The sequence below is a fragment of the Alternaria novae-zelandiae genome, assembly GCF_023758075.1.
Source record: "Alternaria novae-zelandiae strain BMP 2774 chromosome Unknown scaffold_33, whole genome shotgun sequence".
NCBI lineage: Eukaryota > Fungi > Ascomycota > Dothideomycetes > Pleosporales > Pleosporaceae > Alternaria > Alternaria novae-zelandiae.
The window spans coordinates 72,623-85,827 of record NW_026056993.1 but is presented as its reverse complement, the minus strand read 5'-3'; the positions used below and the strand labels follow the sequence as shown (position 1 = coordinate 85,827).

Genomic DNA, 13,205 nt, shown 5'->3' with positions numbered 1-13,205 from the left:
TGTCCCCATTCGACAACCTCATCCCCCTGTCAATCGCTATCATCACTATCCGGCGAGCTCCTTGTCGGCGGCCGCGAACTACGCGACAGCGAGAAATCCAGAATGTCCGACTTGGAGCCCGCATCGATAAACTTGCGCAAACACCATCCGATCTGCACTGCCGTCGAGGTTTCGTTACCGAGTGGATCGATTTGACGGCCTTTGACAAAGACTAGAAGGTGGGTTAGTAAAAGGTATTCTATGGCTGCGAGGGCGATACGTACTGATCTGGTTCTGACTATCCTCACGGTCATACACCTTGTCCGACGAGCCAAACGCGATGATACCCAACTTCGAACTCCTCTCCTTCTCCTTCGCATGAGCGGCGCTACGATCGAAGCCCTGCTGTGCCAAGCCAGCAAGCAAGTGTTCGTAGATCTTGCGTGGTAGCTTAGTCGATGAAGGGCTGTTGGTAGGCCAGGTAGTGATGTTGAGAGTCGCCAGATTGCGTAAATCACCAAGGCAGTTCTCGAAGTTAACGAAGCTGTCGTTCTTGCTGCGGATGACGCTGACGCCGGGGAAGGCTACGGAGATTTGCTCAAGCAGTGTGCAGTCTTTGCAGATTTGTGAGAAGGAAGCGTAGTCGTAGACGAGCTCTTCGTCGCAGCTGTCGGGACCGGTGCTTGCGTGTACGTTGAGGCTTTTGAGTGTTTTGCTGTGACGTACGATGCCCGCGGCGGCTGGCAAGGCCTTGACGTATGTGAGGTCAAGAGTGAGCGTCTCGATACCCGAGACGAGAACGAGGAAGCCGTCGATAGCGCCTAAGCCGTCGTTCTCTGCGTTATCATCGTGTTTGAACTCCAGTGTCTCCAGCTTATCCGGCAGCTTTGAGCTTTTGCTGAGTTCCGCGAACAGGGCATCAGCACCAGAACAGCCGAAGATGCGGATGCTCTTGATGGACCGGAAGTCTATCAACTTGCAGTACGTTTCCGAAGCATAGCGCAGGTGTAGCTTTTGTAGCGTAATCTCATTGAGTGTGATCGGCGTGCACTTTGCGAACGGCTGCATATGGCTGAACATAGTCGAAGTAATGAGTCCAGGCGCATTGACCGTATCGTTCAGCTCGCGCATGGTAACGGTCGGATCCATCTCATCGAAGCTCGCATGCAGCGTAATCTTCTCCAGCTTGCGCCCAGCCACGTTCTTCAGCAAGAAGTGACAAAAGTCCAGGACCTCGCGTGAGTCTGGGTATAGGCCAAGCTTCCGCACTTCCTGGAAGCACGTCTCAATATTCGGCAGCTTCTGTAGTTCTGGCAGAACGTTGCGATCCAGCGAAATGCTCTCCATCCACCGCATGCGCTTCTGCTTCTTGTACAGCAACACCAGATTATCTCCGGAAAACGGCGACCACGGGTGCCACGAGAACTTCTCTAGTTGGTTTTCTGGTAGCAACTCCAAGATCATGCGAATAGCAAAGTTGGCTTGTTGCTGCTGGTTGCATTTGTCCAGGACATCTGCGAGGTAGAGGTCCAGCTTCCGCACATGTTGTAGGCCGATGTTCTTGGGGTTGAGGAAGGCTGCGAGGCGCGTATCGTGGGGTGAACCGACGTCGAGGGTTACTTCGTAGTAGAGTTGGCGGACGGTGATCTCGTGGAGTTGTTTGCAGGTGAGGCAGAGGTTCTTGAGGTCGGTTGGGCGGTTGATCTGTGTGGTGTAGCGTCAGCCTGGTGCTTCTTCTGCTACTTTGAACCCACCATCAACCCAGAGACTTACATGCTGGACTATCAACGTCTTCAGATCGACCGAAAGGTCCATAAACGCCAACCGCGGCGCCATCATGTGTGCTTTTCCTCGACTCCCTCCAGATATCGCAGAGAGCACCCCGTAGCAAGTTCGCTCGTCGCCTTATCGATATGCGCGGCCGTCTACGTAAGTCTTGTTGAAGTCTTTCTTCTCCTCTGCTGCCTAATCGCCCGCAAGATAGACAGCTGCAGTCGATCGCAATACGTCCGGCAAACTGACCGGTAAAAGTGGAGTAGGAGCGGAAGGGTTGATGGGGCAGGAAAAAGGAAGTAAGCGCGCAGGCAAGCAGCCTTTCGTAGGTTCAGCCTCACTTGTGTCCCGCCAAAGACCCACCCACCGATGTAGCTCCGCCCAAGAACAAGGGTCCACGCGGGAGGTGAATAGCGCTAACCTAAGCGACAAACTGGGGTAAGCTTGGGCTGTGAACGCGTGTGCAGCGCTGGCTGGTTGTAATTGGAGCGAGGTGGGGAACAGGGAGAGGGGAGTGGTTTGGATGACAGCTCGGTCGCAATGCAATCGATCGTCCCAACAGTCCAAGACAGTTTTCTAACTCTCGCGCTCCAGCCTGGATCTAGTTATAACATTGTCAGCTACGTCACCTCCACGCATTCATACATTCGTTGTTCAATCAGCTACCCGCTGTTAGAAACGCCAGGCATCTACAAACACGTTCAAACATCACCAGAACAAAGCAAAAAGCTACCGTAGTACATCAGGGTAACAAATCACAATACACAAACGCATTAATAAGCGATCGTAGGTGCGCAGGTGAGTATGCAAAAAGATAGTTATCGGATAAGAGCAACAAGTTCCATATCCATCCCGAACCCCTATCATTCCATCTGCATCTCTAACATCCTCCTTCCTCTCCATCTCCCCCATCTTCACCCTCTACCCAGCAACAGGCCCTCCCCCATACGCCTCCGACCCCATCGCCGCATACGCCATCCCACCCGCCGTCCTCCCCGTCTTAGCCATCTCCCTCCCCGCAGCCGCAGGGTCGTATTTCTTTGGGCCCTCTTCATCGTCATCTGAACCGTGTCCGTTCCCCGAGGGATTCGCGTTGGTGGTGTCGGGGTGGGGAGCCCATTGCTCTGAGTGAGGGTTTTTGGGCGAGAGGGAGGAGGTCATGCAGCCCATTTTGGGTGGGTGTTGGGTGAGGGTTTGGGTGAGTGTTGGGTGAGTGTTTGGGGTGTTGGTAGTGTAGTGTTGGTACGGTGATGCGATGCGATTGGATGGGGGCGCGTAGAGGTGAGATTGATAGTGGGTTCTGTGTGAAGATTGTGGGTAGGTAGGTAGATAACAGATCTTAGTTGTGGTACAAGATAATTGCGATGAGTACTACACAGTATCTCCTCAAAAAGTCCCTACACTCCAATCCTCAAAAACAAGCAGAACCCCAAAAGCTTATATCCCCCTTCCAAGCATGAATCCTTCCAAACTCCTAAGCGATGCACACCACACCCACCATCCATGGATTTACCCGGACAATCAACCCGTGGGCGGAGTCAGGGGCTGTGCAAGGCGAACATCAAGGCGAACATGATTGCTTCCGAAGAAAGCATTATAAAGGTTGCTCAACTCGGGGTAACGCTGAGAAACGCCAATGATGCGCTCTGTATTTTCGAAGGAATGCGCAAATCGTTTCCGAGGTCATCTTTATCCCATATGGCACACCGCTGTGACTTGCTGCTCCGCCACCGCCGCCGCCACCACATATCGTACCCGACGTCCGCGTGGAAAAGTCACAAGCGGGAAAACATGGTGTATGAGCGCGGTAGAGTGGCAGTGGGCGGTTCTCAGGCAACAATAGTTGAGATGGGTACGAGCGCAATGTAATATCACTTCAACAGTCCCTTCAGTAATAAGACATGATATCAAGCCTGCAGCCTACATCAAGATGGAAACATGCAAAGCAGGCTCCCCAATGTCAACGTAGACCCCAGGGTGTTCAATTGTTGCATTTCCATTTCGCCTACAGCAGCATTCTCACCCTCTCTGTTCTAGCCAGTCCAATTCCCCTTGAAGCACCACCCCAACCCAAACCCTCGCCACCCAAAAGCGAGCGTAACCCCTAAACCCACCAGAATATATAAAGTAATAAGCAACGCCAAACAGCCAAGAACACCTCGCTATGCAGACAGGTAGACAGGTAAGAAGCTGAAAATCGCATACCACACACCTTCTTACATGGGAAAAATAATCATGCCCGTTTAAAGAAGACATGGAACCAGTCACCTTGTACGCGGAAAAGGATGAACAGGTCTGCAGACTACATCAGAACAGAGTAAGTAAAACTACAAAACTAGATAGTAATGTAGTCTTCATAGTGTTCAGTTTCTCCTAGGTCGACGGGTCAAATACTACTCCTCACCATCACTATCCCCGAAGCCAGCCAGTAACTCCGCTTCAAGACCATCGTCATAGTCGTCCTGGAGATCTGGCGCCGTCGTCCCATTTGCCTCGGGATTTTTCATCTCCTCGTCGTCACCGTCTACATCCCCCTGGTCTTCTTCCGGCCCCGTGGTTTCCGGGCTGGGTAGACCTGATTTATCGGCGGTAACGACATTTGTGAGTGACGTCACCCGCTCCATGGTACGTTTCTTCCGCCGTTGGAGGCGCGAGGTGGTGCTGTTGACGCTGCTATCGCTCTCCTCCGTCTCGCTGACGTCGGTGGAGTTTGTGCGTTTCCGCTTCTTCTTGGCGGCTTGTTGCTGGGTATCTGATGCGGTGCTGTTGTCTGATCGGACGCTGTCGGAATCTGATTCGCTGCCGCCGCCGTCTGTGTCGGTTTCGTTCATGAAATCAGCGAGCTCGTCGTCGAGCTGCGCCCAGTCGTCGTTTGACATTTCGACTACGGGGGACGCATTGTCTGCGGCTTCATCCCCTGTTCCGTCGAGGCTCTCATCTTCCAGGTCGGCGATGGGTGAGCCGCCTCGCTCCGCCGCATCGGTCTCGATTATGTAGGGTGTCTCGTCTACATGCTCCCATCTGGTGCAGCATTGGAACATCCATTCGGGGTTCACGATTTTGATGTGGGGGTATCGGGCGGCTCGCTTTACTTTCGTCGTCTTTCGATCGGGGTTGGCGATTACGTGGGTCGTTCTCCGTGTAACGTTCGTAGTAACTTCTGCGCCAAAGCTTCCGATCCATAGTGCGAAGTCCGATCTGGGGAGGGTTAGCTGCGCTCTGCGACTTCGCTGTCGAGTACTTACGTTAGGACATCCACACCAAGCGGAATAATACCAGAAAAGACAACCACCGCACCATCGAGCACCTCGCTCTTGATGCGCGGCATAATCTCAGCTACATCGGGAATGACGTCTTCTTCCATGGAGCGCTTCTTTGGGCTCTTCTCGCCCTTGAGCTCAGCCACACGACCGCCTGTTGGCACCTTCTTGGCCTTCCTGTATTCATCGTAGAATGTGCGGTGGACGAGGTTGAGGTTGTGTTCGATGACGTCGAGCCCTCTGTCGTCGTCGTTGAGGATACTATGTCGGACCTTGGGTTGTTCGACCGGTCGTGAGTCGCGAGTTTCAGCTTCGGCAGGTGTCTCTTCATCCTCCCTGTCCTGCATGAGCTGTTGTTGTAGTAAAGGTCGCTCTGTTTGTTGCGCTATGATGAGCTTCTCCTGCTCTTTGGCCTGCTCCTCCAAATCTTCAGTTGCTGCTAATGATATGAGTTGCTGTCCCAGCTCGTTCAAATCACCATTCGTAGTTTCGGTCGTGGTCTCGAGCGGCTTGCCTGGGACGGATACGACACTCGTCGTCGCGTTCTCAGTTGTGGCCTTCTTCGGTGTCGGGGGCGATTTGTCCTTTGCGAATGACACAAGCTCCTGCTGCTTAGGGAGGAAGCTCGCGTTGATATCTCCAGCGCCGGGGAAGAAGTTGAATACGGGCACGCGGACGAGGTGCGGGCTGTATTGCCAGACGTCTGCTCGGTCGTCAATGATAACGCACATGGCTGTGTTCTGGTAGAAGAGCCGCGTCAGACTCTTGAGCTTGTCTGTGTAGTTCTCGTCGCGGCTGAGGATGCGGTCGCCAAAGTACTTGCGCTCGGGATCGATGATCTTTGCGACGGCTTGCGCATACGCTCGGGTGGCCATTGTGTAGACGTGCATCTCGTAGAGCTTCGAGACTCGGTCGAAGAAGTCCTTGAGGCCTGGGCGCATCTTGACATAGTACCAGTTTGCAGCCACGTTGGAGACATTGTCGTCGGCCAACTGGAAGCCCTGTACGTCTTTGACGGCATCGTGGTTCGGGTTTTCGGGGTCGGCTTTCCACTCGGCAATGGTGCGCTCGCAGGTGGTGTGGATGACGGTCTGGTCCAGATCGACAATGAGGGTCAGCTTGCGCGCGCTCAACAGGCGCTTCTTGGCGTCCTCCTCTGCCGCTACCGCCTCCTTGTGACTGACGAGGAGCGCCGTGTTGTCGTGCGCCATGTTGACCGTTGCGCGTCCGACATCGAGCTCTTTGGTGAGGTAGTCGACCTGCGTCATGTCGCGGCCGCAGTCGACGCAGAGGCCGCCAAACTGTGTCTCGTGCGTGCATGGCTCTTCAATCTCGAGGAGCGGAGTTCTGCGGGCGTGTTAGCATGTTGCGCGCACAGCAGGCGCGCGGGAGGCCTACCCATATCGCTCAATGACGGTGCCGGGCTTGATGAACCAGCGCGTGATCTTTCCCTCTGTGCTCGCGGCAAACGTCTGCCTGAACTTCTTCATGACCGTCTTCTCGCCTCCCCACTTGTCGCCCTCGGTGACGCGACTGTCATAGCTGTAGTTGAACAGCTTGCCCGACCGCTGGACGTCATCGTCGCGCTTCTTAAGGAGGTCGATGACGGTAACGGGATAGCTGAGATCCCGGGGCGAAACGATCTTCATGCCGAGGTGAGGCAGCCCATGCGACTGGCGACGTGGTGGTGTTGGACGTGGGCGCGTTGTGCTTCGGCTCGGCGCATTCGGCACTCCCGCGGCGACGAGTGGTGAGTGGAAGCTTGGTCGCAGTCGCGATGCGCTATGACGTCTGGCGCCAACGTGCTGAAATTAAGTTGAGAGTGAAGGTGTAGTTTCCGGATGTGGTGCGACGGGCTAGGTGGAGCGTGGGTGAGACCTCGGAGAAGTAGAAACCTGAATAGGTTTGCAGACTACACTACGATAGCGCAAGTAGATTGCAAGATCTGGCGTCAATGTAGGCTCCAGTGTGTTCAGTTTATTTCGTGTATGAGGTGGTGAGGTGCTGCGCGACCGGGGTTGACGTATGGCGTCGCGGCTCGGTTTCCCCCAAATATTTGGGAGCGAGGGGCGGCCATCTTTATACCTCTCAGCCACCATACTAGCGCGACTGCCACTACCTCAAACATGCCACCAAAGACAAAGAGCGCTCTCCAAATAGGACGACGCGTTTATCACCAGTCATCACGAGTCCATCCACGAACTCAACGGTACCTATTATTGGGAATCGATGCAATGCTTTTTCCGCGATACCTCCTTCGACTTGGTAGGGTAGTAGTGGCCTAGACGCGTCTGAAGCCCCGAGGAATGCCAAGACTTTACCCTCGCGAACACCAGGCTACGACATTGCACGATCGATCTGTGGGAGATGGCTTATCTGACGTATACGCACGATTTTCATAGCCTTGAAGTCCTATGCAAGTATACTCTTGATGCCCACATCTGCGCATGCCGTATTCTTTTGACTCACTAAAGATGTATGTAGCCCTCACACACCACAGGCACGGCTTCTTACCTAGGTACGCTGCACTTGATCGTGAAAGATACCCCGGACCCTCTTCGAGCGATATATCTTGTGCTCTGGGAGATGCGGTCTCACATCACGTGCCATTTCCGCTAGCAACCCGTTCTTGGGAAAATCGACGTCTTTAGAGTGCACCATGCGGCGACATAACATGATATGACTCGACAGTTTTATACTCTTGCCGCATACACACGTGCTCGATGTATAGATTCGAGTCATCAGAAATACATGTAGCCCTCACACATAATAATGCGACTTCTAGGCTGCACTTTAGCAGCATTGCATTCGCCATATCTACACACACAAACTATCAAGACTCAACTATCACGAACATCATTCTGCGGCCTATGATATTCTTAGTCGCATACGAGCAGCAACATATTCGGGGTGATCCGAGATTGGTCAAGCAGAAGATAGTTGGTAGCACTCCACGTTTAGGCAACGACGATCTACTCATCAGCCCCACCCCCGTCCGTCAAACGCTAAACCGTCAAATACACGCGACCTCTTCTTTGTCTTTCGCGCTCGAGCCTAAGGGGTGTTTTCGCGAGAGAACCTTGGCTGTGTACATTAGGGGGGGGATATTTGGTAACGGTGGTTCGCCAGGCTGTTCGTCTGAAGTGGTCGTCTCCATATACACGCGAACACGCTTTGCACATGAAACTGCGTGCTCATCCACCATTCCATTACCTACGGCTAAATACGCTCACGACCAAAAAACAACATGTGCGCAGAGGCCCATCAAAACCACGTGGTATCGTAACAATCTACTCTATAACATCATGCAGAATCCCAAAAACGCCCTAGACCCATCCCTACCCAAAGCCAAGGCCAAAGCGATATCCTTGCCGCGATAATTAACGTGTGAAGAAACCATCATCTTCTAACCCACTCCCTCAACCCCCTATCCCCAGCTCACTTCTCCTTCCTACTCGTCTTCCCCGCCTCCTCTCGTACCATACTCCCCAGCACCGCACTCCCACCCCCCATCCTCTCCGCATCCTGCTCCACCCCCACCACCGGTTCCTTAACCACATAAGGATGAGAAACCTCTGCTTTCTCGCCCCCATCATCAACAAGTGTCCAGTCGTCTTCGTCGCCGAACCCATCGTCTGTAGCATCAGCATCTTCATAACCAGGCTGTTTGCCATGAGTCTTGATGAGCGTGCGTGCGCGGTCGAGTTCGCGGTAGATGGTTTGGATGGCGACTTGAGTACCGTTGTCCTATGAGTCAAATGTGTTAGGAAAACCGACTTCTGAAAATGGATGATGGAAAGGGATAGTGGAGGAGTGTGGTTGACTTACCTTCCTAATCCTCTGCCCCAACCTCTTAGCCCTCCCAATATATCGCTCATTATTCGTAACCTCCCAAAGCGCGCGACTAAACACACTAGTGTTGACCTTCTTGAGCCAAATCCCCACATCAAGATCCTCAATGCGTTGCGCAAAGAAGAACTGGTCGCCGAAGAAAGGTTTGATAATCGTTGGTATACCAGCGCGCAGACTAGCACCCGTCGTACCACTCCCACCATGATGCACCGCCGCGTCCATTTGCTTGAACAACCAGTCGTGGGGCGCAGATTGGATCTGGAAGATTTCGGGGGGCAGGGGGATTTCGGGTTTGGACGCGTCTTTGGTTTCGAGTCGGTCGGACCAACCTTTGGATAGGACGCAGCGGACGTCGGCTTTGAGGACGGAGTCTACGACTGTTTTTGTGAGGGCGGCCGGGTCGTCGATGACGATGGAACCGAAGCCGACGTAGACAAGCTTCTTGCCGTCGTCGCGCGCCTTCTTGATGAAGGCGGTTAGGTCCGCTGGAGGTTCGTAGCCCTCGCTCTCGTCCAAGAACCAGTATCCGGTGACGCGGACCCAGTCGGGCCAGTCGAAAGGCGGCGGTACTACGTGGGGGCTGAAGTTATACAAGAACGGTCGCGTGTTCGCCTGCATCTTACGCATGGTCGTGGGCGGCAGTCCCAGCTCGCGTCGTCGCCAGGCGTTGATCTGCCCGGAGATGGCTAGCCAGAACATCTTGTCGAAGATTCCGTACGTGAACTGGTTGTAAGCACCGCCCTGCTTGTTTTCCATGACGGCAAATGCGTGGGGGTAGGTTCGCGTGCGCGTCCATGGCATCGTGAAGGCGCGGAAGTACGGGACTTCTAGAGCCTCTGCGATGTGAATACCAGCCATCGTGCTCGGGCTCTCGATGATCAAGTCTGCACCTTGACATGCCCGCCAGGCTGAACTACACACGTCGTCGAGCCATCCGCGGAACTTGGCGTTGGCCTCTCTCAGGAAGCCGACCGTAAACATACCGTGCTCGACACAGATTCGCATGAGCTCAGCTGGGTTGCCGTCGACAACCGCGAAGCCGATACCATGCTTCCGCACCCAGGGCTCAAATTCAGCATGAGTCGCGATTTTCGCCTCGTGTCCCTCCTTGATCAGCTCTTTGCATAGCGCAATATATGGCTGCACGTCGCCTCGAGATCCGATAGTAAGGCAACCGATTTTCAGCGGCTTCGGGGGCTTGAAATCGATGATAGAGGCGAGAGGGTCGTCGAATACGAGTGGGATGCGATCGTGCTCTGCAGCGCGTACGACTTCCGATACGTCCACCTTCTTTTCTGTGTCGGTATGGTCACGAGCCTGTTGTAGCAGGTCGTGCTCAGCCTTTGCGGCCTCGTCCTCGCTGTCAACGCCCGAAGAAGAATCATCCTCATCGTCGAGATACCTGTTATTCTCTAGGACGCGATGCACCATGATGGCACATTCATCGCGATACTCTGCTTTTGAGAACTCGAAGAAGAGCTCTTCATGGCCCTTGATGACGACAGCAAGACCATGGTAGCCCAGTCGGAATCCCTTCTCCTTGTTGACATTCTCGATATCCCGCATGGGAATGATGACCTTAGTCTTAGACGTGGGCAGCAGGCCGCGGAAACAAAAGTAGTTGCCACTGATATAGATCTTGCCGTAGTTTGGTAGGACGCGCTGCAGCGACGCAAAGAACGACGACTGCAACACCTCGGTGTCGGGGAAGGCGAAGTGATTTTGGAAGTTTTCCGCAGCCTTCGCCGCGTCCTCGTCGTCCTCGAAACCATGAACCTGATCTCCAGTCTCTAGTCCGTCGGCAGTGGTATAGTGTTTCCGCCCGCCAGCGAGCATACCAGACACCTTCTCGTAGTAACCCATGGATTCTGTCGCGAGTAAGTTACCCATCTTTTTCGAGCGGGTCCTGAAGAATCCCGCTAAGCCCGACGCCTTCTGGAGCGGGTAGGAGGCGATATCTTGTAGAGCGGATGAGGACCCTGATAGGCGAGGTTGTGCGCTAGTGTCTGTATCGTCGTCCAGATCAGGCGCGCCTGTCGGTGTTTGGGGTTGCTTTAAGCGATGCGCAGTGTTTGCGGATTTCGGTTGGCCCGAACGCGCTGTGTCTTGTGAATCTCTGGCTTGAGTGTCTAGCTTGTGTAAAGGCGCGTTGATTGCGTGATTCGCGGGACCACGGAATAAGTCGGAGCGGTCCAGTATTTGTGAGGCAGAAGCGCTGCTTTCATCCATGGATTGTATGGCGACAGACGATTCGGTACCCGGATCGAGTGAAAGATTGGCTGACTCGGAATCCGCTCCTCTAGGCGACAGAGGAGTTCGGTCCCCTGGACGACCTCTACCACTGAAGCTTCGTCGCGCTTCATTGCTTGGTCTTTGTACTTCGCCGCTCGGTCGTCGAAAGGTGCGGCTCGCGTCCATGCTACGTCGCACGTCCCAGCTCCTTCTGTTGGCATCATGGCTAGACCGAGCAGATACATCGCTTATGCTCGACCTTCCTGCACGCGGTACCTGCAAAGGCGAAAGCGTAGCGCGAACGTTTTCATGTATGTGTGGTGTCTCAGCAGTAGTGGTTGGCGATGCTACAGATTCGCGTTGACCTGTCGGCGTAGATGCCTCGCCGTCAACACCTTGTTGTAAGGCTTGATGGTGCTCGTTGTCATTAATCATGATGCGTAGAACGTTGAGCGCATCTTGTCCCTGATTGAAGAACGAGAAGAAGTACTGTTGGAGTGAGCAAACATCCTATTCGTATGATAGGGAAGAACACATACCTCATCGATAGCAAACGTCTCGTCGTTATCAATAACCCTCACCTTGACCGTATTCGCCAAATCCAGAATGCTGCTCTCCTCAATCTCCAGCACATTCTGAATCGGCAAGCTAATCTTGACACTATTGCCCTCATTATGTGTCCGAAAGATGACCTTCTGGATACTCCTCGCCCACTCCTTCGCGCTCGCCGCACTGTCCGCCTTGAACAGATACTTTCGCTCATCCGTAGTGATGGTGAAGCTAGTCTCTTCTTCTCCCTTCTTTGTGGGCTCGACGACTTCGGCGGATATGGCGTATTGCAGGTTGATTCGGTTGCGCGGAAAGTAGAGTTCGGTAGGGTTGGTGTAGTATGCGAGGACGTCGCCGCGGAGAACGAACCAGTAGCGGTTGAACTTTGAGCGGCCGCGTTTGGAGAGGTAGCCTGTTTTGCTGACGTCGTGCTGAGAGGGTTAGCACATCATGTTGACTGCGGGGCGGAGGGTGCTTACATGTTTCTTAGGTATATACGCGTAGAAGCATATGTGCTTCTGGGTGATGTACATGTACCCTTGCAGCAGGATGCTTTGGAGCAGCCAGCATGGATACTCTGATATAACCTCCTCCACCTCTTCAAACTCGAATATTTGCTGTATCCTCTGAGCAAGCGTGACGGGGGCTTTGCTCTTAGCAAGCCCCGCGGAGCTTCCGTGTCTACTCCGTCGACCTGAGCTCCTCCCTTTGTCTGTATGTGTATCCTCGCCGGCCGCAACCTTGGTCTTGTCCTTGGTCTTCGGTTTCGGTTCGCTCGGCGGGGTCGGAAGGTCATCGGGTGACGGTTTCGGGGGGAGGAACTGTGACGAGGACATCTGATCGCTGCGGCGGCTGTCTGAGCGTGCTTCCTTCCGGCTGGAGAGCTTCAACTTGGGCAGGGAACGCAATAGTTTGTTCTCGGAGAGTGTGCGCCTGTGCTTTCCCTTCTCTACCGTCGGCCCATCCAAGTCTCCAGCTGGACTCTGGAAGTCGTTGGCTGAGCTCAAGCGACTTAGTCGTGCTGCGCCGTCGAGGTTGCGGTAGGGCGCCTTCTTGCCTCCGTCGTCGCTATCGCCGGAGTCGACTTCTTGCATCGTGCCCAGGTCCGTCTGCGACTGCTGACCCGCGCGGGTTATCATGGAGAAGAGCGACTGGTTCATCGACATGGTGTTGTTCCGCTTCGGCGCCGTGACGTCCTCCTGTGCATCGTCCCCATCTCGGAAGCGCTCCGGTACGTCCATAGACACACCGCGCGTTTCTCTTCTTGAGTCTTTTCGCTTTCTGCTCATTCGGCGACTCGTACTGTCCTGGCTTCTGTCTTGGGACGCCATCTCGGGATGGGGCGTCGTGCGCCTGCACTCAACAGTTATTGGATCGTCAAGGTTGCTCGCGGATGTGCTGGCGGATGTACCACGGTTGGTCAAGGCAGCGATGTGGACTCAGAAGTGTATTGCGAATTACTATCTGGAAAGGTATCGCACGCTGCAGGGCAGTTGGGAAGATCGTTAAAGGTCACATATTGGAGCGTTGAGGGAATGACTTGTAGCTGTCTCGTGGCTG

The 13,205-nt window shown here is 54.1% G+C and overlaps 3 protein-coding genes across 3 annotated transcripts; all 3 read right to left on the bottom strand.

The window, feature by feature from the left end:
- Positions 1–29: 29 nt before the first annotated feature.
- Positions 30–1,815, bottom strand: J4E88_010407 (uncharacterized protein; the record flags this gene model as incomplete). Its single annotated transcript, XM_049403999.1, has 3 exons — positions 30–211; positions 264–1,683; positions 1,753–1,815. 3 exons carry the CDS (start codon positions 1,813–1,815, stop codon positions 30–32), a joined length of 1,665 nt encoding a protein of 554 aa, XP_049250224.1.
- A 2,330-nt stretch (positions 1,816–4,145) lies between these two features.
- On the bottom strand, positions 4,146–6,661 carry J4E88_010406 (uncharacterized protein; the record flags this gene model as incomplete). The annotated part of the gene is made up of 3 exons (XM_049403998.1): positions 4,146–4,950; positions 4,998–6,359; positions 6,411–6,661. The coding sequence occupies 3 exons, from the start codon at positions 6,659–6,661 to the stop codon at positions 4,146–4,148; spliced, it is 2,418 nt and encodes an 805-aa protein (XP_049250223.1).
- Positions 6,662–8,450: 1,789 nt separating this feature from the next.
- ATG26 (Sterol 3-beta-glucosyltransferase) lies at positions 8,451–12,976 on the bottom strand (the record flags this gene model as incomplete). The annotated part of the gene is made up of 4 exons (XM_049403997.1): positions 8,451–8,759; positions 8,841–11,585; positions 11,636–12,076; positions 12,125–12,976. 4 exons carry the CDS (start codon positions 12,974–12,976, stop codon positions 8,451–8,453), a joined length of 4,347 nt encoding a protein of 1,448 aa, XP_049250222.1.
- Positions 12,977–13,205: the final 229 nt, after the last annotated feature.